This window comes from Theobroma cacao, chromosome 5 (genome assembly GCF_053813885.1).
Source record: "Theobroma cacao isolate CCN51 chromosome 5, ASM5381388v1, whole genome shotgun sequence".
Taxonomy (NCBI): Eukaryota; Viridiplantae; Streptophyta; class Magnoliopsida; order Malvales; family Malvaceae; genus Theobroma; species Theobroma cacao.
In genome coordinates this window covers 11,414,414-11,440,497 of record NC_142643.1, presented here as the reverse complement: position 1 = coordinate 11,440,497, position 26,084 = coordinate 11,414,414, and the positions used below count along the sequence as shown (strand labels likewise).

The 26,084-nt window shown below is 33.6% G+C and overlaps 1 protein-coding gene across 4 annotated transcripts; it reads right to left on the bottom strand.

Annotated features, from left to right (window-relative positions):
• Nucleotides 1–18,544: 18,544 nt before the first annotated feature.
• Nucleotides 18,545–25,485, bottom strand: LOC18598470 (uncharacterized). Of its 4 annotated transcripts, none has more exons than XR_001928256.2 (4): nucleotides 24,957–25,485; nucleotides 22,853–23,284; nucleotides 18,894–19,202; nucleotides 18,545–18,775 (listed from the first exon to the last, which is right to left on the bottom strand). XR_001928256.2 is itself a non-coding variant. In XM_018122191.2 (2 exons), the coding sequence occupies exons 1-2, from the start codon at nucleotides 25,346–25,348 to the stop codon at nucleotides 23,029–23,031; spliced, it is 648 nt and encodes a 215-aa protein (XP_017977680.2). In that variant the 5' UTR covers nucleotides 25,349–25,485; the 3' UTR covers nucleotides 22,529–23,028. The 4 variants fall into 4 exon arrangements, 1 of the variants encoding a protein (XP_017977680.2); XR_001928257.2 differs by having other exon boundaries at nucleotides 18,909–19,202; XR_001928255.2 differs by lacking the exon at nucleotides 18,894–19,202.
• Between the last annotated feature and the right edge of the window lie 599 nt (nucleotides 25,486–26,084).

Here is a 26,084-nt window from a genome sequence, read left to right as displayed (position 1 = left end):
TGGGCAAGAAAGCATGAAATTTTCACAATACCCACCCTTGGCTGAATATGCATTGATGTACAATGATGATGAACTGATTTTTATTCTAAGAGAAATGAAGAGACAATGATGAAAAATGGTTAAATGTGATAGAAAAACAAAGTGAAAAATTAACCGAGTAAATGTCCCATTTTTGACCGAATTTTTCAAGTAGGAAAGTGAGCCGATTTTGGTGATTTTAGAAGGTTATTGGCTGATATTTAATGGTTAGAAATGTGTGGAGAAAATGGGAAAATTTAGAGCTAAAATGGAGTGCGTTAGCAATTTAACAGGTAAAGTGCCAAAAATAGGTTAATACCGCGTTTAAGCCGTTTTAGGCTATTGCATTTCATACCATGCATTAGTATAGGATTTAAGTCAATTATATAGAGATTTAACATCAATCTGGTGAATTGGGTAAATTTTGCAATGTGTTTAGGAGGAGAGCCTTCCGGTAAAGGTAAAGAAGTCGTACCCGACGAACAGTGATCGGGGCACCTAAAAAAAAATCAATTAATTTGTACAAACGGTGAGTAAACCTATTATTATTGTAAATTATCTAGAGTTTATTTTAAATGTTCTTTACGTATTTAATGAAATGAAAACGAGATTAAAACGGGATTTTTGATGTTTTAGAAATAAATGTGACAAATAAAAATATATTGTGTTGATTATGAAATTGAGTAATTGGAGGCTGCCAATTATTTTGAAATATATATTTTCCTATGAATGGCTTATGATATATGAGTATATGTTGCTATATTTGATAAATTGCATTAGGAATTTATGTAAGCTGTTTTTACTATGCAAACTGGGTAAATAAATAAAAGCCACGTTATACGGTCGAAATTTTATTAAAATAGGTGCGTTTAGTCACTACAGTGACAGGTTTTCGTGGACTACCTATTAGAGGGGCACAGTAAACCCGGTTACATAATTACTCCGATTGTAGAGGCGGGCAGGGTAACTCTCGGGGTAGTATTAGAGCTCACTTCACGTCGAACCCCCACGTGAATGTGTAACTCGGCCAACGCCAAAGAACGGCTTGTTTTAAAAATAAAAATGTGTTTCATATGTAAATATCATAACTACCTTGGCGGACTCGGTTAGATGCCTCGGCCAAGGTATCCCCGAGAATTAGTTTTGGCTTGAGCCTTGTTTTAATAAAAGTCAAAGCCTTAACAACTATTTTGGTAAATTATAAATATTTTAGGGTTTAAGGAATAAATTGAAAACCTTATGAAATGGTTTGTAATTTGTGTTTAAACTTGCCTCCATGTTACTCGCCTTTAGATATTTATGATAATGTATGTTTACTCATTGGGATTGCAAAATCTCACCCACCTCCCTTCCAAACATTTCAGATTGTGGTAGCTTGTAGATACCCTATTTTGTCGAGGATTCCAATTGACATCTTTACCTCACAAACAGTAGGTTACTATCACCAGTACTTGGTGTATTCATGGGCCAATTGTCATTGTAATTATTATTGTACATTATAACTTTGTAAATTATTGTATGTATGAATTTATTTTACTTACACGTGTTTCTATAAATATTATTTTATATAAAACTGCTATCTTTTTGTCTTTTGATTTACTTGAGCCAAAAACTGCTGGAAATTGTTTAAAATGGAATGTTTAAAAACGATTTCTCACAGAAAAGGCAAGAAACTGATATGTAAGCCTTGCGGGGTTCTGATTGGCATTCCGGGTAATGAGTGTCAATCGGGACGTCACGACAGTTGTCATGGGTTTGAGGGAGGTTCCGGGTCGTGACACCGATAGACATTCATTACCCGAAATGTCAATCGAAACCTCGCAAGGCTTAACATCAGTTTTTCTCGCTTCCCCTGTGAGTATTAGTCACTAAAATTATGTTTTGAGAGATTATAAACTATTTTCATATCAAAACAATGGAAAAATATTTTTTTCTCACAAGAGCATTTTGGTCATTTTTCTTCAAAAATCTCGAAATCCGCTAAATTGTAGTATGCGAGTACAAAACACATAATTCATAATCAAAAATAATTTTAAACATCTAAAACCTTCATTTAAAATGAAATTATGATTATTAGAATAAAATAAAAATATTGAATAAAATATTCAATTTTCTCATAAAACAATATTTTTAGAACACTACATAAATAATTTTTACAGCGTAAAAGCAAAATAAATTCATATATATTGTAATACAGTAAGCCAGAGTATTTAATTTAATTTACAGTAACAAGTGGGCCCACGAACGACCAAAAGTATTAAAAGCAGTAAACCTACAATTTTTGAGGATGTAAGTCCAACTGTAGCCCTCAATAAAGTGAGTTATCTACCGACTATCTTGAGCCTGAAAGGGGTGAAAAAGAAGGTGGTGACATTATATAATCCCAGTGAGTAAACAAATACCATCTAAAATATCTAAAGCTGAGTAAATGGAGACAGATAAAATAGTTTAATACACTGTAATTCATTACCTTTCAAATTCATTTCAACCAAATAAATCAATTCATATTAATCGAGTAATCAACATGGCTTATGAACTCCTTAAAACTTTGACTCTTGCCAAAATCATTCTCATACCCAGTTATCAGGGATGCCTTGATAGAGGGCTATCCCAACCGAGTTTGCCAAGGCTGTTAAAAAGTTATGTATGCATAAATCATGTTTTTATTTTGAAAACATAGTCGTTCCTTGGCGTTGGCTGAGTTCACCCTCACGTGGTGGTTTGGCGTGAAGTGAACTCTAAAGTGTTAACCTCAGGAGTTATCCATCTGTGCCTCTCATACTGAGGTATGAATATGACCAAGTTCTGTGCCCCTCTAATAGACTGGTCCACAGAACCAGCCCACTGCAACAAGTTAAACCCACCATACAATAAAAATTCAATAGCATGACATGGCAATTTTATCATTATCCAGCCTATCAAGGCAAACAACAGTTTATACATTTCAACACAAATACCAAATCAGCCATTCATGCCAATATTGTCATAAGCCAATCAATTAGAATCATGAATTTACAACACACAAAAACAGTCTCCAATTACTTTATTTTTCAAAATCATTATTAATTTCAAAACAATTTATAAATTAATTTCATTGAAACACATTTATTCATAAAACATGAAAATTTACCTTTTTAAACTCATTTTCCATAAAATCACAAAATCATATAAAAACCACTTCAGATAATTAAGATGATAGTAAGGTTACTCACTATTTCGAGAGTCGAATTCCAAATACTCCGATTCTTGATCATCGAGTACTATCTCTTTACTTTTGCCAGAATGCTCACCACATAGACATAATGCACAGTAAGCCATTTACTACATTTGTGCTAAATTGTTATAAAACCAATTCAGGCTCTATACCAACGCATTAAATGGGATGTGAAATACTCGGGTAACTATCTAAACCCAGTATTGGCCTAATTCGTCTTATCACCTGATTAATTGGCCAACGCATCCAATTTAGCTCCAAATTGTTCCATTTCTTTTCCAATACCTTAATTCACCAAACACAAGTCAAGTAACCTAAAATTTGGCAAAACCGTATTCACTTTTTTTCTTATAATTTTCGGTCAATAATGGTGCATTAACACCGTGATTTTTTCGACTACTTTTCCACACCATAATTCATCATTTTCTAACCAATTCTCTTAAAATAAAAAATCAAATTCATCCTCACTCAATACAAAGTAGGTTCGGCCATTGATGGGTCATGGGGAAAATGAATTCTTTTCTTATTGTTTTGCTTCTAGACATGGTAAACTACTAAAAACACTTACATAACTTGAAATCAAATCAATCCAACATCATTCTCTCTCCATACCCATTCAGCTAGCCATGAATTCACCATGAAAACATGAAATTTAACCATGGAAAATAAGGAGAAATGCTTAAGGAAAATAGATTTCAAGTTTAAATTGAGAAATCCTACCTTTTTCACTTATTTTCCTTGATTTTTCACACTTTTTCTCTTGAAATTCTCCACCTAGGGTTTGTTCTTTCTTTGTTTCCCTCTTTTCCTTGCTTCGCTGAATATTTGGAGAGAAGTGAGAGGTTTATAGGCTGATTTTTAAAGGAAATAATAAAATAATCTAAGCTTGACAAATGTCATTTTATTATTGGTCCATTTTTAAAACTTTAAAATTTAAACTTTTTATCTCCACCACATATATTTTCTCACTTATCCATAACATAAAAAGTCAATGGATGAATTCTATGAGCATGACAAGTGTTGGGTGTGTAAAATTACCATTTTGCCCCTAGGGTGGTAAAATGACTATTTTGCCCCTATCCTCGAAAAAACACTGAAATTAAAATTCTTCACTTCTCAAACTCAAATTATATCGAAAATGATCAATCTTAGTCAAAAATTTCATCTAACTCTCACATCTTAACCTCGGGTGGCGAAATGACCATTTTACCCCTAGATCATGAAAATTCCAATTTGACTCTAAATCGATCCTCGAACTCCGAATCACCATTTTAAGTTATTCTGAGAATTTAAAATTTGAAATTTCACCTTAAAAGCATCATTTAATCTAGTTCGAGGCTTAATTCAACTTAATGGTACCATTTGGTACAATACCTTCCTTTAACGATTTCCAAGGTATCCAAGTAAGCAAACATGCATTCTTATGTAAGAATGGCATAATAAACATATTGTAGAGTCGGGCTTGACAACACTACCCCCCTTAAAATAAAATTTTGACCTCAAAATTTCATTTACTGAACTTAGAGAAAATGTGGGGGTATTATTTTCTCATCTAATGCTCGACTTCTTATGCCCTCCCCTTTATAGGGAATTTCGATTTGTTCACCTCATTTACCTCCAATTTAACTTGAGTACTTCACTTATGTCTATTATTATCCTTTAAAATCATATCAACAGTAACCTTCACAATTATGATCTCTTATATCGAGACATCAAGCATGCTTCTATTACTATCATTAAACTTGAACCATAACTCCATATCAATCATATCAATTTCGACCGCATTTTATACTTATTTAGGTATACCAATTACTATCTTATTACTTCATTCCATATCAAATTTCTCAACTTTCATTCATTTATTCCATCCTCATATAATATTGTGTAGTTTACAGTATCATTAACATGCCATATTCATTCTTATACATATCCTCAACGTTAGGGAAGATTAATGGCTTCAATTATTTCCACATACTTCATGTTTACCTTGCATTTAGGAAATTTCAATCTTCTTAATCCTATTAATCCATCTAATATGGCTTAATCGCACTACAGATTACATTTCCTTAACTATTTCCCAAAATTCCTTAGGTTGCCATAAATTGACTTCTGATAAGATTCTTGATCATTACATTATCTATACAACTCATCAAATATACTGAGTTCAAATCTCGAACCACTAAAACCATTCTTCATTTTAGTTGGGTACATCACTAACTCCACACACACGTATACACGCACATTCAAATGTCCATATTCCTCATTATGTATACAGGTCTCTGTTTTCAAATACCTTCAGACTAATTTCTCTTTGTTCATTTCCATCCATAACCAAGATTCAATAGAATAATCTTCATAATTGATATAAATTCTCATCATGCCTATGCATAGTTTCACATCATTTATATACTTATACTTTCTTCTTATTATTTCCAATTATATGCTTAAGTTTCCTTATACTATATATCATTGCATCACAATGTCATCTCCATTGAATTATAATCTATTATGCGTGTATGCTTTATAATCCCATTGATACTTCAAAGATTTATCTTAACTTGATCATTGCATCTTATGCAATACCACAATTCCTAAAAGTCATCCTTTTTCCTCGATTATCCTTCATGCCTCTATATTACCTTGTATCCTTCTTGCATTCCGATATTGATTTGTCACTTAAAACTCAAACTCATTTGAATCATGTATGCATCAAGCATCTTCGAATTTCAATTTCCATAATATATTAGGAAAGTTTCATTATCTGACTTCATTATCAAGGTCAACTTCAATCATCTTTTGTTCCACTCTTTCATATGAATATAACATCATTCTTCCTTAACTAATTTACAAATTGTACTTGAAATTGCAAGACTTGAAACTAGATTCTCCTCAAGTACTTTTCAATATTAATACTAATATCACTCTCAGCTTACAACTTCCTTTTTATAACCACGTAACTTAGTGCTTACTTTCACGAGATCCATGGCATAACTTAGCTTGAGTATTTCCTTGGGGATATCTATCTTAAACTTATGTCTCACAGCAGGTGATCACTTAACCCGTAACTTAGCCATTTATGTGGTATCCCCTTCGGGGCCTACTCCGAGGTATTGTTACGTCTGGGTCCCCATCACTTGACTTACTCGCATACGCTGCACATAAGGGTGACATGACAGGCCTTGCGGGACCTTCTCGCCAAGTTTCGAACCTCAAACCTTTTGCTTCCCCCCCCCCCCCCGAAGGGAACGCCTTTAACCATTTCAGCTTTAACTCATTCATATCAATACCTTCCAAAACCATAACACTCCAGTTAACAAAACTTAGAATCAAGTTCAATGACTTTAGGTCAACTCGTAAGTTCAACTTCACATCTGTCTCATTTTATTCATGTGTCCTAAACATGAAGTGTTCTTAACACCATGGTACAGTGGCTGTTGGAGTTTACTTAATCAATGTTATTCATCTATATTTAAGGTTACTATATTAATCATTCTCAACCGTTTGGTTTCCTTCCAAGCTTACATCACAATTTTCATAACCATTTATATCCTCTTGTGCTTATCGCATATAATAGGTAAAGTCGATATTTTCAAATTCATCTCATCCTATAACACTTGTCAACAATCAATAAATCTCACTTTAGAATACTCTTTCCATATTGTATAATAACTTCACCATATAGTATCACGGCACTATGTTCCTCCATTCTACTATCATGCATACTCCACAGAAATTAATTAAAAGGTTTACGTACCTTAACCAATGCTAATTCCATTTAATCATATCTTAAATACTCCAAACTTGTAAATTACAACTCCAAGTGTATGTCTATAGATTTATAATCTTTATATATTTCATGATCATGAAAACTACAACTTACAAACTAGCTTTCGATCATATGCACACTATTAGAACATTAATTTCAACATGTTTAATTCTCCTTTGGTGGTATGTTAAGATCATTCCTGGATACATTTCCATATTAACATTGATATGCCTTTACCATAGCATTACGTGCAAATTTGATGAAGGAATTGTCTCCAAATAACTGTTAAATACATAATTATCAAATTGTATACCACTAAATGTTAAGATCTTGACTTTATTCATCAATAACCAATCACATTTATTAAGTGAATAATTTACTTAGTTATTACACCTTGCCTTTACAATCATAAGATCAAAGTTGTCCTAAACTTAGGATGCAGAAGTTCTCTCTCTTAGAGTATATCCAAACATCAACATTTTCTAAATTCCTTACTTTGGGGAGATCACCTTCAAGACTGATCATTCATATCATAAGCCACACTTTGAACCAAATAAACTTTTAAATTGATCTTTCAAGTAATTCGTATATCAATCTCAATTATAGAACTTCATATGGCACTTAGACTAGATTCGACATTTCCAAATCATTTAACCTCAAGTTGCCAATTCCACATCTAGTCCTTTAATCCCTTGGCTCCCCCTTTTTCTATGCATAGCAAAGTTCAAACTCATCCTTAGAGCAGATTTGTTTACTAATTTCTTACTTCATGACCACACATCAATTATAGTAATCATTGATACTCACTCTCGAGTTAATTAACGTGCTTATATCCATGAACTATAATAGGTCCAATTAATTCTTGAAATCTCACAATCGCTTAATTGAAATCAACACTAGTTCCCTCTAAGCTGCTGTACCAATTCAACACATATTCACATATAAAATATTTCAAAATCCCAACACCACTTTTATATGGGCATAACAAACTCAATTTACATAGTGTTTTTATCTTCATGCACATAAGTATGGATTTACTATTACCTCAAAGCTTACTTTATACACTCCAAGTGAATTACAACCATCACTATTCATTCTAATCAAAGTGCGTCCTTTATTACCATTATCACACGTGCTTTTTTATATTAACCCCAATACAATCCATAGTCCCCAAATCTTTTTTCAATTGACAACCATGAGTTCAATTATAACTCCACCAAACGAATAAATTATCACAGCCTATTAGTCCAACTCCAAATTTCTCCATCCTTAATCGGAGGGATATATCATTTTATTAATCTTTCATTAGGAGCATTCATTTTAAGATCTCTCTAACACTGGCTCGTGTCACGGGTGGCATCTTAAACCCGAACAACGGCCCTACTTATGACCTTTGCATGATATTAACAAAGAAGTGGATTACTGGGAACAGGAGTTCATATAGCTCCTTGTCTATGACTTATGCTCCCATAAGATCTATAAGAAGAAACAAAACAAGTCTAAACAACTCCAAATTCTATATGCAGATGCACGTAATCTATTCTATCAAACCTAACTTAACTCGGGGCCACACTGACACTGTAGTTTTTTAAAATAACTTTAAAACAACTTTAAACCCAAAAGCTCTAATCTTTAAAACCAAAAGCTCTGATACCAATCTAGTTCTTCCACCCCTAAGCGTACGGTGGCATTAAATGGTACCTATTAGAGCACTCGGTAAGGGGTGCACTGCACTCCGAGAGGGTACGAAGCAGTCCCTTCTCTCCCCTTCCAAGCTCTTGGGCGGAGAGTCATACTTCGCCACAGATTATATGCGAGAGTTCCCAAGAATAGGGTTATCTTTCCCTTTGCACTGATACCAATCAAATTGTCATAACCCAGAACTCTCATCGAGCCCGTGACAACGGCCTCGACGTCCCAATAGACATTCATTACCCAGAATGTCAATCGAAATCTCGTAAGGCTTAACATCAGTTTTTCTTGCTTCCCCTATGAGTATTAGTCACTAAAATTATGTTTTGAGAGATTATAAACTATTTTCAAATCAAAACAATAGAAAAACAATTTTTTTCTCACAAGGGCATTTTGGTCATTTTTTCTCAAAAATCTCGAAATCTGCTAAAAATGTAGTGTGCGAGTACAAAACACATAATTCATAACCAAAAATAAGTTTAAACACCTAAAACATTCATTTAAAATGAAATTATGATTATTAGAATAAAATGAAATTATGATTATTAGAATAAAATAAAATAGTGAATAAAATATTCAATTTTCTCATAAAACAATATTTTTAGAACACTACATAAATAATTTTTAAAGCATAAAAGCAAAATAAATTCATATATATTGTAATACAGTAACCCAGAGTATTTAATTTAATTTACAGTAACAAGTGAGCCCACAAACAACCAAAAGTATTAAAAACAGTAAACCTACAGTTTTTGAGGATGCAAGTCCAATTGTAGCCCTCAACAAAGTGAGCTATCTACCGACTATCCTGAGCCTGAAAGGGGTAGAAATGAGGGTGGTGAGATTATATAATCCCAATGAGTACACAAATACCATCTAAAATATCTAAAGTTGAGTAAATGGAGACAAATAAAATAATTTAATATACTGTAATTCATTACCTTTCAAATTCATTTGAACCAAATAAAATCAATTCATATAAATCGAGTAATCAACATGGCTTATGAATTTCTTAAAACTTTGGCTCTTGCCAAAATCATTCTCATACCCAGTTATCAAGGATGCCTTGATCGAGGGCTATCCCAACAGAGTCCGCTAAGGCAGTTAAAAAGTTATGTACACATAAATCATGTTTTTATTTTGAAAACATAATCGTTCCTTGGCGTTGGCTGAGTTCACCCTCACATGGTGGTTTGGCGTGAAGTGAACTCTAAAGTGTTAACCTCAGGAGTTATCCATCCACGCCTCTCACACTGAGGTATGAATATGACTAGGTTTTGTGCCCCTCTAATAGGTTGGTCTACAGAACTAGCCCACTGCAGCAAGCTAAACCCACTATACAATAAAAATTCAACAGCATGACATGGCAATTTTATCATTATCCAACCTATCAAGGCAAACAACAGTTTATACATTTCAACACAAATACTAAATCAGCCATTCATGCCAATATTGTCATAAGCCAATCAATTAGAATCATGAATTTACAACACACAAAAACAGTCTCCAATTACTCTATTTTTCAAAATTATTATTAATTTCAAAACAATTTATAAATTAATTTCATTGAAACACATTTATTCATAAAACATGAAAATTTACGTTTTCAAACTCATTTTTCACAAAATCACAAAATCGGATAAACACCACTTTAGATAATTAAGATGATAATAAGGTTACTCACTATTTCGGGAGTCGAATTCCAAGTACTCCGATTCTTGATCTTTGGGTACTATCTCTTTACTTTTGCCAGAATGCTCACCACCTAGACATAATGCACAATAAGCCATTTGCTACATTTGTGCTAAATTGTTATAAAACCAATTCAGGCTCTATACTAATGCATGAAATGGGATGTGAAATACTCGGGTAACTATCTAAACCCGGTATTGACCTAATTCGTCTTATCACCCGATTAATTGGCCAACACGTCCAATTTAGCTCCAAATTGTTCCATTTCTTTTCCAATACCTTAATTCACCAAACACAAGTCCAGTAACCTAAAATTTGGCAAAACCATCTTCACTTTTCTTCTTAGAATTTTCGGTCAATAATGGTGCATTAACACCGTGATTTTTCCTACTACTTTTCCACACCATAATTGATCATTTTCTAATCAATTCTCTTAAAATAAAAAATCAAATTCATCCTCCCTCAATACAAGGCAGGTTCGGCCATTGATGGGTGATGGGGAAAATGAATTCTCTTCTTGTTGTTTTGCTTCTAGACATGGTAAACTAACTAAAAACACTTACATAACTTGAAATCAAATCAATCCAACATCATTCTCTCTCCATATCCATTCGGCTAGCCATGAATTCACTATGAAAACATGAAATTTAACCATGGAAAATAAGGAGAAATGCTTAAGGAAAATAGATTTCAAGTTTAAATTGAGAAATCCTATCTTTTTCACTTGTTTTCCTTGATTTTCCACACTTTTTCTCTTGAAATTCTCCACCTAAGGTTTGTTCTTTCTTTGTTTCCCTCTTTTCCTTGCTTGGCCGAATATTTGGAGAGAAGTGAGAGGTTTATAGGCTGATTTTTAAAGGAAATAATAAAATATTCTAAGCTTGACAAATGTCATTTTATTATTGGTCCATTTTTAAAACTTTAAAAATTTAAACTTTTTATCTCCACCACATATATTTTCTCACTTATCCATAACATAAAAAGTCAATGGATGAATTCTATGAGCATGACAAGTGTTGGGTGTATAGAATTACCATTTTGCCCCTAGGGTGGCAAAATGACTATTTTGCCCTTATCGTCGAAAAAACACCAAAATTAAAATTCTTCACTTATCAAACTCAAATTATACCCCAAATGATCAATCGTAGTCAAAAATTTCATCTAACTCTCACATCTTAACCTCGGGTGGTGAAATGACCATTTTGCCACCGGATCATGAAAATTCCAATTGGACTCCAAATCTGTTCTCGAACTCCGAATCACCATTTTAAGTTATTCTGGGAATTTAAAATTTTAAATTTCACCTTAAAATCTTCATTTGATCTAGTTCGAGGCTTAATTCAACTTAATTGTACCATTTGGTATAATACCGTCCTTTAACGATTTCCAAGGTACCCAAGTAAGCAAACATGCATTCTTATGTAAGAATGGCATAATAAACATATTGTAGAGTCAGGCTTGACAAATGTACTTATCTCATACACATGAGGAGGCTAGTAGGAATGAATACAATTCTTTGGTTATACAATTACATGGGATGCAATATGTATACAAAGAAAGTGCCAAAATTTAAAAGTGGTGGATGGCACAATGAAAAGTGACAAATGCATATGATGCATACAGCATAGTTTAGTTGGAATGGTTCCAAAGAAAGAAAGAGGACTATGTAGAAGTATATAATTAAAGTCATATACAACTTGTTGAGAGCTCAAATAGGAGGATATTTAGATCATTAGTTCATAAAACTAATATAGGGTTCTAAACATTGTGAATGTAACAATGAGGCCATACTAAGAAAACCTAGGTCTCATTAGATCTAGATATAGTAATATGACATGATGTGATGCATGGACATCATGAAGATAGATAAAAGCAATTAACCACATTAAAAGGCACAAGTGAGTCAACATGGACACACGATTGCTAGATGGATTAGGTGCACATACGATAAGGTAGCAATTGGCTTTGTGCTAGTGGGAGATGTTGGGATGAGCCCTACAACCAATTAGGATTGGTTAAGGCTTGATTCTAATCATGCAACAATATCATTCATGCTGAATGATTAGAGGTTTTTCTTCATCAATAATACATTAATTATAATGGGTTATAAGTCCAATTGGATAAAGTCCATGAGATTAATATGCCTTGCAAGGAAACTATAATGAATTGCAGTTATTAGATCCCTATGCATCAAAGCATAATCTTTAAATGTTCTTGGTCGATGTATAATTGAGACTGGACATTAATGATACCTAGAGATTGGTACATTTTATGTTTTTTACTTGGGAAATAAGCAACCATCTCATAGGTTGAAGTATAGAGATACTTGAAACTAGAATGTAGGTGCTTGCCTAAGAGAGCAAGTTCACTGAACATGACCTACCATGATAAGTACATTTGGTATTTCACTCGAGTGTCTATGCAATACTTCTCATGTGTTAGTTGTGTAAATACTCCCTAGACTTGAAACACTAGTTTGTCTTATGCGTGGAGTGCTATGCTTTGATTTCATCCCTACGAGTGCTTAACCAAGGATACCAAAACAAGATGCTTTTGGTTTAGCATGAAGCATGAAAAGGCAAATGAGTGGTCAAGAAAAGAATCATTACCCCAAGTGATTTAGGGGACATATCCTAACAATTCTTGGTTGATATTAGCTTGTTGGAGTCCTTGGCCAAGGCAACTTGGAGATTATGAAAAAAAAAAATTCATAAGCCTATATAAATCTGATGATCTAACTTCAGAAATGAATATGGAGGTTAATAAGAGTTGACACTAAGCTAGGCTCTTATCATCTCCAGGATATATGATGAGGGAATGAATTACACTGATAGACTGTACACTGAAAGGTTGTCAAAGAACCCTTTAACTATGAGACCTCAACCTTTATGGGCTTGTAACTAAGTATAAATGTAATAATACGAGCTAGGGGTAATTTCGTCATTTTCTCTAATAAGCTTCCAGAAGGAAGTTTTATGATATTTTAAGGCTTAAATGGGTATAAGACTACATAAATGATGTGTGCTGATGAAAACACGAAGAAAACTAGAAGTTTCAACAATTTTCATAATAGGGGCAAAATGGTCATTTTTCACCTCGGGTTAAAATTTTAAGTTTTTATGAACCCGAACATGTCTAGACCATTATGGATCTTGTCCCAGTGTTAAAAGAGCAAAAAGATTGCATAAAAGATTGGAGGAGAATAAGTAATCTAGAATTTCTAGCAGCTTCTAGAGATTTTCCAGCAGCTGGTCTTCTTCTTCTTCTTCTTTTTCTCCTTTCTCACATTTCTTCAAAACTCCATGGAAGCTTGATTTGAAGCTTGAATGATTTTCTCTCTCTAGCTCTAGTTTTCACACCTTTGAACCCTTTTGACTAGAACCTTTGAATTCTTTCATCCTCTCACTTCAAAACCCTTGATAAAGCTTATTTTCAGACTTTCTCTCACTAGTTGGCCATTTTAGAAAGAGAAAGAGAGAATTGCCCCATTGATTTGGAAGCAATTGGAAGAGAATTTGACTACAAAAGAGCCTTAGGGTAAGTGATGAACTAAGCTCAATTTTTAGCTGTAGAAAATGGCTAGTAATTAGGATTTATGAGTTGTTTTATTGTTGAGTATGTTCATTACTTTTAGTGATTAAGATAGTGAACATAGATGGCCATTTAATGTGGCAATTGAAAACTAGCTAAGAGATAGCTTTTAGAGTTCATAGTGTGTAAATTGATCTATTGTTTATGTTAATGTGATCCTAGGGTTTAAGGAAGCCCCATCATCCCATTTGGACAATTAGGGGAATTGGAGTTATCTAAAGGCTTTACAATCATTTGGTGAGTGGACTGCCTTCAAAATTTATTTTGGGAATATAATGTATTTGACAAACGTTTGAATGATTTTATACGATTTTTCATGAAAATGAATGTCTTGGGAACAAGCTCTTGAGAAATGATTTATGTTATGATATGTGGTTATTATGGATTTCTATATGGCTGCATTATGTTGATATACATATATGCTTGAATATAATGTTGTGTAATTATATTGACTAGGCTATGTGCGAGTAGGGAGTGCGCATAAGTCGAGAATGACCTGATTATGTGCGAGTAGGGAGTGCGCATAACCCGGTGATGACCCAATCATGTGCGAGTAGGGAGTGTGCATGAGCTGGTGATGATGGTGATGGGATGGTGTGATGATGATGATGGGTATATGCGTATATATATATATACATATGTAAATATGTGTGTTATAGGAAATTGATGGATAATGGTTTATGGTTGTAATGCATGTGAAACTTGACATGTTAAACCTTGAGAAATTGTTATGTGTTTCATATTGGTTTTGAACATTTCAAACAGGGTGGTTTTCTTTGGGAGAAAGGGAAATTTTCATTTGATGCCCTGTATTTCGCTGCAATGAGAAACTCTCGGGTTTTGAAAGAGTAGGCTGGCTAGAAACTCGCTGCAGCTAGGATGCATTTTCGCTGCAGCGAGAATGACACTGTAGCTTCTCGCTACAACGAAATACATTCTCGCTGCAGCGAGAAACTTTTTGTTTCTGAGTTACAATTTCGCTGCAGTGAGAAACATTCTGTTTCTGGGTTACAATTTCGCTACAGCGAGATTGAATCTTGCTACAGCGAAACGCTTTCTATTTTTGTCTCCTATCTTGTTCAATTGCTGCCCTATCTTTTACTTCTTTGCTACCATATCAGAGCATGGACTTCCAACATTAAGGATTAAATTAGTTAAGTTTAAAATGAGGAGGTTTAGTGAGAAATCCTCGGTCAGTTGAGAAACCCTCGTTCGGTTAATAACTAAATCCCAACGTCGCTGCAACGAAAATTCATTCTCGCTGCAGCGAGAATGCCTTTCCGCTGCAGCGAAGATTCGTTGTCGTATTTGACTTACTTGTGTAATATTGAAGCTTTTATTCTTCAAATGGTTCGTTATGTATGGGTTAATGATTTTCAAATGATTAATCATTTAAGGGCTTGATGAGGGGTTTTTAATAAGAATATAAACAAATTGCATTGTTTTGAAAAAGAATGCATCATGATTTCATTAAAGATTCCTTATGGTATGCTTGTTCCCTTCCTTGTTCACTCACTGGGTTTATACTCACCATTTTCAAATTCATGTTTTCAGATCACGAGGCAGCCGGTAACTAGGACGAAGTGTCTTTGTAGACCTGTGTCCATCTTTTGGTAGGTGTCTCGGCATTCAGTAGCTGTACATTCATCCGAGTCCCTCCGCTGGAAGTCGAGTGTTATTTTGTTTTGTATAGACAAACTTAATGTAAATTATTAGAATACATGTTGTAGACATTGTATGTAAATTTTAAGGAGTAATGCCAGTACGAGTTGGCAATGTATATCACTATTTTGATTCAAAAGTATGAAATATGATTTAGCGATATTTTATGGAATGATGAGTAGGATAAATGGATAGGCTTGCTTGGGCTTAATAGACTACGTTTATTGGGCCCTTGCGCCGGTCATGGCCTGGAAATTTGGGTCGTGACATTAACTCTCCTAACAATTAGGTGACCATGATGCATTGCTAGATGCCAATCTTAGTCTATGGAATAGAATTAATTAATTTAATAAAAATTATAATTCAATTTCATTGCCAACATGTTAGTAACCTAATGGGTCACACACAAAAGTTGTACTATAAATTAAATTGGGAGTGTGATGATTTAAATTGGACTTAAATCATACTTTAGGTTTTAACTTCTAAGAACTTAATTAAAATAGTTTAATTAACTGTAAGGTCAATATTATAAATAGTTATAATATTCGAACCTTAATTGCAAACATGATAAAAGTAAATTAATTTGATTCTAATTTCCAAGGACTAAACTAAAAGGGTTTAATTAAGTGTTGGGTCAATATTTTAATGGGTTATAATATTGGGCCTTAGTTGCAATTATGGGAGTTGTTTAACTTAGGTATAAATATCACTTTTAACTACGTCTCACATATGACTATGAAAACCTAGTTGTAAAAAAAAAACCAAAAAAAAATTCTCTAGCCGCCTCTTGTGTTTGAGAGAAAATTCTTGTGATGAATCTCTCTAGAGTGGCTCGGTCTATAGTGTGTGTGAAGAAAAGGATTATTGTTATCCAGTCTGCTAGCATAGAGAGTAGTTAACAGCTCCTACCTCGCTAATGTATGGATACCGTTGGAGGTCAAACACTTAAGTGCCTTGGGTTCTTCCTCCCTATCTGGTGTTCAAAAGTTTGAGTGGAAATAAGAGTAGTGTCGTATCTTCTCCTAGTCAAAAGGATTTGCCATCGTGATTACGATATCACTTAGCTAGGTGATATTTTTTATTACTCTCCTTAAATTTTGTTTGTATTAAAACTACCAAGGTGATCTATGGGTGGTAGCATGACATGGTATGTTTAAATTTTTATTTTTCATTACGTATGATAATTATTATCTTTGATTTTCATGTCATTCCAGCACACACACACATATATATATATAGGATCTATATCAATTCTAAAGTTTCGGCATTCTCCTCTGGAGATTTTCCATTTAACTATTCTATATACATCCAAGAATAAATCGATAAAGAGAACAAGAGCTTAATGTTGCTTTTTCCATTTTTAGTACGTAAGAAAGAACATGAGCTTAATGTTGCTTCACGTTACTGTCCCAAACTGGCTTTTTCGTAAATTTCACTGGAAAAAACAAAAAAAGTTCAAGCTATTTGCATGTACTTTTTTTTTCTCTCATGCTAATCAGTCATTTTTATTTTTATTTTTTTTACTTGTGGATTTCACATGACAATTAACATTTTAGGTACAACATACCAAACTATAAATGAGAATGAACTCATCTTAAAAGAAAAACAGCACTAGTTACTAGTTACCACTTAGACTTAAGTTGAAGCAATAAAGGTAGGATGATAACAGAATAAAGATATTAAATTTGAGTTATTTTATTTTTCATTGAGATTATTATGCTATATCCCATTAAATTATATTTAAAAATTAAAAAATTAATATAAGAATTTATTTGGTAAATAGGTGTTGGATTTTTTTAAACTCCACAAACTCTTGCCCAACATCCTTATTATATTGAAATCTTGTAAGAAATGAAAAAATTTTAAGGAAAGCCAAAGCTGAAAAAAAATCATTAATATAACAAAACAAAGGAGAAACAAAGATAAGGAGATATTATTACATGTTTTTTTTATTTTTTTTATAAATGGACAAATGATAATTATTTATTGATAGACATAAATAATATATAATACTATTTATTTATAGACATACCTTGAAAATCTGGAGCATTATGTTTTGGAAAAAGGAGACATTGAAAAAGGAAGTTGAGGATCAATGAAATTTTTTTTTAATTAAATAATTCTTCGTTATCTCAAAAATTTAAAAGAAAAAAGCTTCGTAGCTTTGGCCCATAGGATTCTTTTTAAGCGCATAAACTAGACCCACGTTGAATGTCCAAGAGGGATTCGAAAACCAGTCGTTTTCCTTCACATAATCGACCCGATCAATGCAAATGTCAACCTCGTCTTTATAAAACCAACAATTCTTTAATTCAAGAAAACTATGTTCCCTTTTTCTTATACATGAAAAGTTGCTAGTGTGCCCAAAGCATGGCAAGGCCCGAAACACTTGTTTTGCTTTCTACCAGTCAAACCATGGGTTTTTGCTCAGATAATAATCCGCTTCTAATGATAGAACTTTGCAGATAAGAAAGAAGCTAGTCGGAATTAAATTAAGTATTTCTTTCCACCGAAAAATTTGCTGCATTCATGAAAATTAGGTGAGAGCAGATGGTGAAGCACAAATATTAGTTGGAGAATACATATGCAATAAGAATGATAGGGATGTTTACTTTTCCTTCAATTATTGAATACTTATCCAATAATCCTACTTTCATGACAAGCTCTGGCCACTCTCTGAACCTCTTCTACCTTGGTTTTCTTTCTAGACTATTAAAGAAAAATGCCAACCAAACCAATTTATCAGGTATTTGACTTCAATCTTCCACCAAACTCTTTTACATGCTACAGCTGCATCATATTACATAGCCAAAACCAGTCAATTCATCTCAACTTTAACAAATCAAAAGACCAGCACTGAATTATATGTCAATTTGCTTTATTGAAAGAATGTGGTGCACTTATTTAAGTGTTGCAAATAATTGCTGCCAGAGTACACTTAAATTGATGCAAACAATTGTTGATAATAGTAAATTATTAAGAACTAAAAGTTAACCAAAATTTTAAAATAGCTTTTGGAACATTCACCCCAAGTAATACCCAATTATATGCAACTCACATCACCATTGCTCCTTTGCTGATACAACTGAACCTACAGTTTGGTGTCTCCACCAATTTCATCACTGGACAACATGAATAACCTACAATAAACAAACCAAACCATGTCTCAGCTGCATTGTCCCCCAAAAAAGCCATCCATAAGGTGTAAAATATGAATATCTAGCACAACAAAAGTCATAAAACCTTTAATCAGATTACCTAAAAATACCAGACCTGAATATTCTCTGGAGAAATGATTTCTAACAGAATGTAACGTGGAGTATGAGCAAACATGTGCAATTTACTTTCCATCACCAAAAATATCAACTCAAATTCCCATTATATAAACCATCAGATCCACCTCGATGTTTATCAAGACAAATTTGCCAAAGGGTCACTTCACCATACACTATCTGGAGCATAACCCCTACAACTAAGCACAGCCTATTCAGCTCCAACCTGCTATCCTCACTGTTTGTTTTGGGTTGTATATAAACAATCTGTAAGACCCACCTTGTTTATGCAAATCTGTTCAATGCATGGAATACATACCAGGGATGTTATCCCAAGCCTTTTGGTTAGTGATTAGGAACATGAACATGATACTCACAGACAGATATAAATCAGAAGACAATGACATGAAAACTTCATGCACAAGGTACAATAGATTTCCAAGAGCCTTTTGATTAATGATGAATACTGTCAAAAGGTTTCTTCAACTCCAGTACTAGATAATTAATAGTGGATTTAAAATACAAAAACATGAAGCTAAAATAAAGAATTAAATAATGATTAAAAAAACCATAGAAACTTCTCATCCCAGGAAATGTGGAACCTATTACTGTCCAATGAAGCATAATATGAATAATCTACCAAAAATGCATTTCCAATAACAGTTACATACATAGATGTATGCTGAAAACTTCAACTGCAAAGACCAAATAACTTGGGGAAGCAAAATCCTTTTTTTCCACTTGTGAATAATTTAGAGGGGAAAAAGAAAGGGGGGAGGGGGAAGCAAAAATCTGTTCTACACACTTTTATTTCTAGATTCAGTTTAGGAGCAAAGCACCCTCAGTTAACAGATATCTTGGACTTTAATTTCAAAATGCATATCCGACTACAATTCACTAAGAAGAAATTTTATTTGAGGCAAGTTCAGTTTTTAATAATACTGAATAATCCATAAGAAATAACAGTCTTTCATGCTTCTCTGTATCTTGATTCTTACCACTACTACAAGTTACCAGGCTGAGCACAAATATGTTTTTCAAGCTTTAAGTTGAGGAACTAAAGAGACTCTGATATGTGAAGATAGTTGGCTATCATATACTATAACTTGTCATATTTCATGAACTTGGATTGAAGTTGAATCTTGAGGACCAGAAGACATTAATTGCTCAAAGGCTAATTGCTTTATAACCTAATACTATCAGTCCTTGGAGAAATGGTCCTGTTTTACGCAGATAAGTTTTTAATGCATGTAAATATAATTTTATATAATTAAAGAACAACTTTAGTACATTTTTAATTTTTTACCATAACAGCACATATCAATTTTTATACTAAACATTTACCTTAGTATATTATGACTTGTGCATAACTCAGGCTCACTCTAGACCGTATTAAAGATCTGATATAAATTATATATGTATCTCTGCAGGCAAGGGGTGCCTACCTGTTACCAGATATTGACAATTCCACATTGCAATGCCATCTACAAATCAAACTTATTCCTGTCACCTAGTATTTTCCAACATACATAACATTCAACAGCCAAATGTTTAATGTTATGTTCAGTGATCACATTTATTCATCACATATTTAATACCATCATACTTTATGCTTTTCTATCTCTTGATTCTTTGTACTAAACAAAATTAACATGACAAGCAGATACTTCTAATCATATTTTGAAAGCATTCGAATGTGAGGAAATTAAAAACATTTTAGTGCAAACATACTTGACCATCATATACTCTTTTTGAAAGTTTATTTCCTTATACTTACTGTTAGAATTCTAGGATCTATGCTTTCACAAGCTGAGCTCATACATGCTTATCTTTAAGGTAAGCATATGTATCCCAGAAAAGCAAACAATATTTGCATGCAAATCACATGTAAGCAATAATGTATGCACCACTTTCTTAGGTTAGCACTCCCTCTTCAATTTTCTCTGTCCATCATTCCTTTTTGAAACATTCCAAAACTATAACCCTTTTTCCTTTTTTAAACAACTAATACTCTTAATTTTTCTATATTTTATATTAAATTCCCTTTTTTTTTCTTTTTGACATTAAAAGTCAAGATACTAAAATCAAAGCTTCTTTTTTCAACTCAGTGCCAAGTCAAACATGGTCAAACAATATGGGAGGGTGGGGGCAAGCTTTCCCACTTCGGTGGAGGAAGAAAAGTGAATATGTACAAACATATTCACACAAAAAGGGAAGTTTTAATCTAGAAACATCTGAAATTTCACTGAAAATATATTGAAACAGACACATATCATAGCAAAAAAAAGTTCAACAGGCCACCATGAACAAAACCTGCTGCCTTCGTTTTATGTCAGAAAGTCCAGGCTAAACTGCTTGCTTGATGTTTTACACTTTCTATATGCCCCTTACATGTCTTGCACAATTTATCCGTCAGTAATTAAATATTCCAAAAACACCACAACTTTGAACTCAGGTAACCATCTTGATTGCTGCTAAACAAATGAGAAAACTTGAAATGGTTGGAATGTTAGATAATATGACACCCAACAAGATACATGTTAAAAATGGACTATCTCAGGAGTTAGCAAATGCCAAACCAACAGCGCAAGAATTTTATTTCAAGATAATGAAAATAGGTCACAACCCACTTAAAGCCTACCAAAAGTACAATCCTAGTGGACAATATTGAAGCAATCATGGTCTTTTGTAGCTTTTGCATTCAGTCATCACCCTCAAGGTGAGTTTGGTATTGAGGTTGGAAAGTGGTTTTGCAATTAAAAGCTGCTTTTAACAGCAACCTCAACATCAACATGATCCATGTTAAAACTGGACTAGCTCAGGAGTTAGCAAATGCCAAACCAACAGAGCAAGAACTTATTACATGTCAATGAAAATAGGTCATAACCCACTTACAGCCTACAATAAGTACAATCCTAGTGGACGATATTGAAGCAACCATGGTCTTTTGTAGTTTTTGCATTGAGTCACCACTCTAAAGGGGAGTTTGGCATTGAGGTTGGAAAGTGCTTTTGCAATCAAAAGCTGATTTTAACAGCAACCTCAACCTCAACATGATCCATGTTAAAAATGGACTAGCTCAGGAGTTAGCAAATGCCCAACAGTGAAAGAACCTTATTTCAAGTTCATGAAAATAGGTCATAACCCAGTTACAGCCTACAAAAAGTCCAATCCTAGTGGACGATATTGAAACAATCATGGTCTTTCATAGTTTTTGCATTGAGTCACCACTCTAAAGGTGAGTTTGGCATTGAGGTTGGAAAGTGCTTTTGCAATCAAAAGCTGCTTTTAACAGCAACCTCAACGCATTCTTCAAGTTGGAAAACTTTTGGCTTTTGACGTTGAAAAGTGCTTTTCATCAGACCAACCAGTTCAAAAGTGCTTTCCCAAACCAAGCATTTGAAAAGTGCTCTTGGGATAGAAGTTACTTCTATACACTCATTATATTTTTCCTCCAGTTAACATCATGTCCCATTTTGACATTTACTCTCATAACAAAAGTATATCACAGCAACGCTAACACTTGCTATTTTCAACCATAACTCTTTTGCCACAACTTTCAAACCACACTTTTTAACTACACCACAGTTTTCAATCACAAGAGTGATGCCAAAATAAGACTAAGAGAACTAAAGCATATATCATATTTAACCAATCCAAGCAAATACATAAAAATAAAATGCAAGACACAGATCTAGTCATTCCACCTACTTAGGCCTGAAATGGAAGTTCTTGGCATGCCTACCTACATGCACAGACACACATATATACAAACATCGCAAAATTCCGAAAAAAATGAGTGAAATTCTAGTACATGGGAAATATACAGGAAAATACTAGGTAAAAGTTTCAATTCTTAATTTATGTAGTATAAGAAATAAGTCATTTTATTTCATGACCAGAGCAGATGAATGAACTTATCATCAAAATGGAACAAAAGACTACCTTCACATTATATGCACAAAAAATTGTCTCCAAGGAACAAATCCAGTGTTGCACTGTACTCTACCCTAGCTCCACTGAATCAGAAACCTACTTGGCCCAGACTGAAATATGTCAGCACCATCAGCAGCAATAGACCAACTAACTCTGTTGGCTCAACATGTTTCTGCAGAATATATTCAGCTTTCACTCATTTTCTCCTCAATCTTGATTTTGGGTACAGCTTTTTGTTGTGCAGCTCTTCTTTTAGTTTGAATCTGGCGAACATACTCTGCAACAACAATGTGCAACTTGGGAGCAAGCTTATTTGGCGAAGAGAAATTAAGGCCTGCCCTTTTCAGTGCTCGTGAAAGATATTTTTCAGCAGCTTGAGCATGGACAGGGCAATGAGGAGGATTAATGGATCTTAGTACTGGTTTCTTGCATGTCTGCCCACTGCATACAGAGAAGATACAGTTAGGTTAAAATTACTGAAAGCAACATATTATAAGAGTCAACCTTTGGACCACATAGAGTGCAGGTAACAAAGTTGTAAACTAATACTCTATCCAAATACAAGAAACACAATCCCAACTATAGCGAACAGCCAGAGAGATTAACAAGAGAAAATGGTTATCCAATCTAATAACATATATAATAAAATAAAGCCAACCATAAATTATGCAGTCATAATCCTAAATGAGAAGAGGTGACATGATCATTGGCACCACTAAGGCAAAGCCTTAAAATTGTATAACTATTTGACCGCTAGCATGCACATCACAAACATATAACATGGAGCAAGCAAGACAGATCCCACCAATAGCCTAGTTTAGTCATTCACACAGATGATTAAAAATATTGACACCAAAGGATCAAGTGCAGGCTTAGATATCACAAAACTATATACAGTGTAGTTGCTAGCCAACACGAGCCAAGGTCCAAAATCCCATGTATATGCCTAAAACTATTTTTCCTAAATAAAATAAATTTATTTTAATGAACTCGCATACTAAGACTACAAACATCCCAATAAATATAAGCCCCAAATTTTATCAATTTTCACAGTTTAATCAAATATTACCCCAAATGACTTAAGCAACATCGAAAGATGCAATGCTGAGGCTTAGTTCTCATATTCACAGAAGACTTAAAGAGTAATCCAAAATTTTGGAATATTTTGGAAAGATGGCTTGCTGGTGTACAACTGGTTTCAGGCAAAGAAAGCCAAAGCTCTCTTTAAATTTCCTTAAGCATACCACCATATGCCACCAACAACCACTTCACATTTTTCTATAGATTATTTCTTTCTTGTAGATCACCTTTGGGGCATAAGAATATAAATTGAAGACAATTTACCCATCAATATCATCTTATTCTACCTTATCCTTATCTTATACATAATCCAGTACATTAGATGAAACCTTATAGTTAATTACGAATTATCTGGTATTCTCTCTTAATACCACTCACTACAACCATAAAGACTTATTCCTTCTATTAGCTATCTAATGTAGGCTCCTCTAAAACAGATGTAAAATAAAAGGGAAAAAAAATTCAAATGCACATAAAAGATTATATGACATAGCTGCAATGGCATTTAGATTCCAACTTCATTAGAGAGAGTGGAAAATACCTTTCATTATTTCAACATACCAAACATAGTTAAATTCGTGAACTGTCTAACTTATGGCATTAGTGAGTGCATCACAGTTTAAAGCAGAATCCTTTCTCCATCCAAAAAGTTGGGGTTGAAAAAAATATCATGTATTCAAATTATAGAAGACTCACTTATATTTGTTATTACAAAGGAGCTTCCCCAGCAAGTAACCAAAAGAAAAAATTGTGTCAATTTAATGTATGCGTTCTTAAGGTTCATCCCAAAGACTCCTTCACTCATTCCAGAAGATCAAAATCTTATGTTCTAAATTAAAGGAAGACTCATTATTTATTAAATTCAATTGGCAAAGCCCTTAAATCTAAGTGCATAATTATTTTTCAAGACCACAAGAAAAAAGCATTTATTCATAATTTTCCCTAATAAATCAATTACAGATTAAACCCTAATCCAACGTATAGAAGAAATCAGATTTAAGAAAAAAAAAATTTTAAAAAAAGAAGAACTAACCTCTTGATAGGAAAATTACAGCCTCGATAAAGCATCTGCTTTGAATCGTTTAAAATATGCTTATGACAAAACCTCGTCAACGCCATCGCTTTCTCCTTACAATCAGAAATCTGACACTTCAACTGAGACCTTAACCCTAACTTGTTCCCATCGTTCTCTTCACTACTCTTCTTTTCATCTTCTTTGAAGGGGCTCTTCCCGTACAGCCAATAGTACTCCTTGTGCTTTCTCTTGAGCTCCTCCATTAGATTCCAGTAGTGAGCTTTGTAGAGCCTCGCCAGCTGCTTCACCCGCCGCGACCGCCGACGAAGTACCTCTTGCCGACTCAGAAACTCTGACTTGGAAAGTGCCGAGTCCTGGTCCATGCCGTCGATGGTTATGGATTCGCCCATAGCTGGTGAGCCGGTGATCCTGAGTCGGGGAAAAGATTTGGCGGACTTCTTGTGGTGCTGAGTCGGGGAAACGAGTCGGCGGACTTCTTTTTAACTATTTGGGGCTTTGAAATTTTGGAGCGTTACCACTTTATATGCAATAGAGAGTGGAGAAAGAGAGCGTGGGTAGGTGATTGAGTCGGCCGTCTTTGTTTTCTTTCTTCTGTTTTTTTTTTTTTTTTTAAATTAGGATTTTAAGTCATAATGCACTAATTATTAAATTAAATATTTTGCATTAATTTAAAATAGAAATTTAAAACAAATGATATTGACACATTCAATCACAACTATTAATTACGTAAAATTTTATTATATAAAGTTTACACTTATAATTAATAGATCGTGTATACTTTATGTTTTGAGGTTGGGTAATTGTAAGATAATGGTAAAAAAAATTGCACGTAAAATATTTTCATTTGCACAATAATTAGATTGAAAACATGAATGACGTTTGATATTAATTGGCACCGAGGCCTGGCTAGATATGGTAAAAAAGCAAGAAGTTATAATTAAGGAAATGATCTTGACTATTTAAATTATGAAAAATTAATTCAATAAAAAATATTGACAAGTGATAAAGTAATAACTATTCAATACGTATATAAAAAATATAAATATCTCAAAATATTTAACATTTAAAGAAACAATATTTATTAATATTATTTAAAAAATATTAAACATTCGAAATCTAAAATTA

Excerpts from the sequence above, each read along its gene's own strand:
- LOC18598470 (XM_018122191.2), bottom strand. The coding sequence starts at position 25,348 with ATGGGCGAATCCATAACCATCGACGGCATGGACCAGGACTCGGCACTT. Across the intron at positions 23,285-24,956 it reads TGTAATTTTCCTATCAAGAG|TGGGCAGACATGCAAGAAAC; the intron begins GTTAGTTCTTCT and ends CTCTGTATGCAG.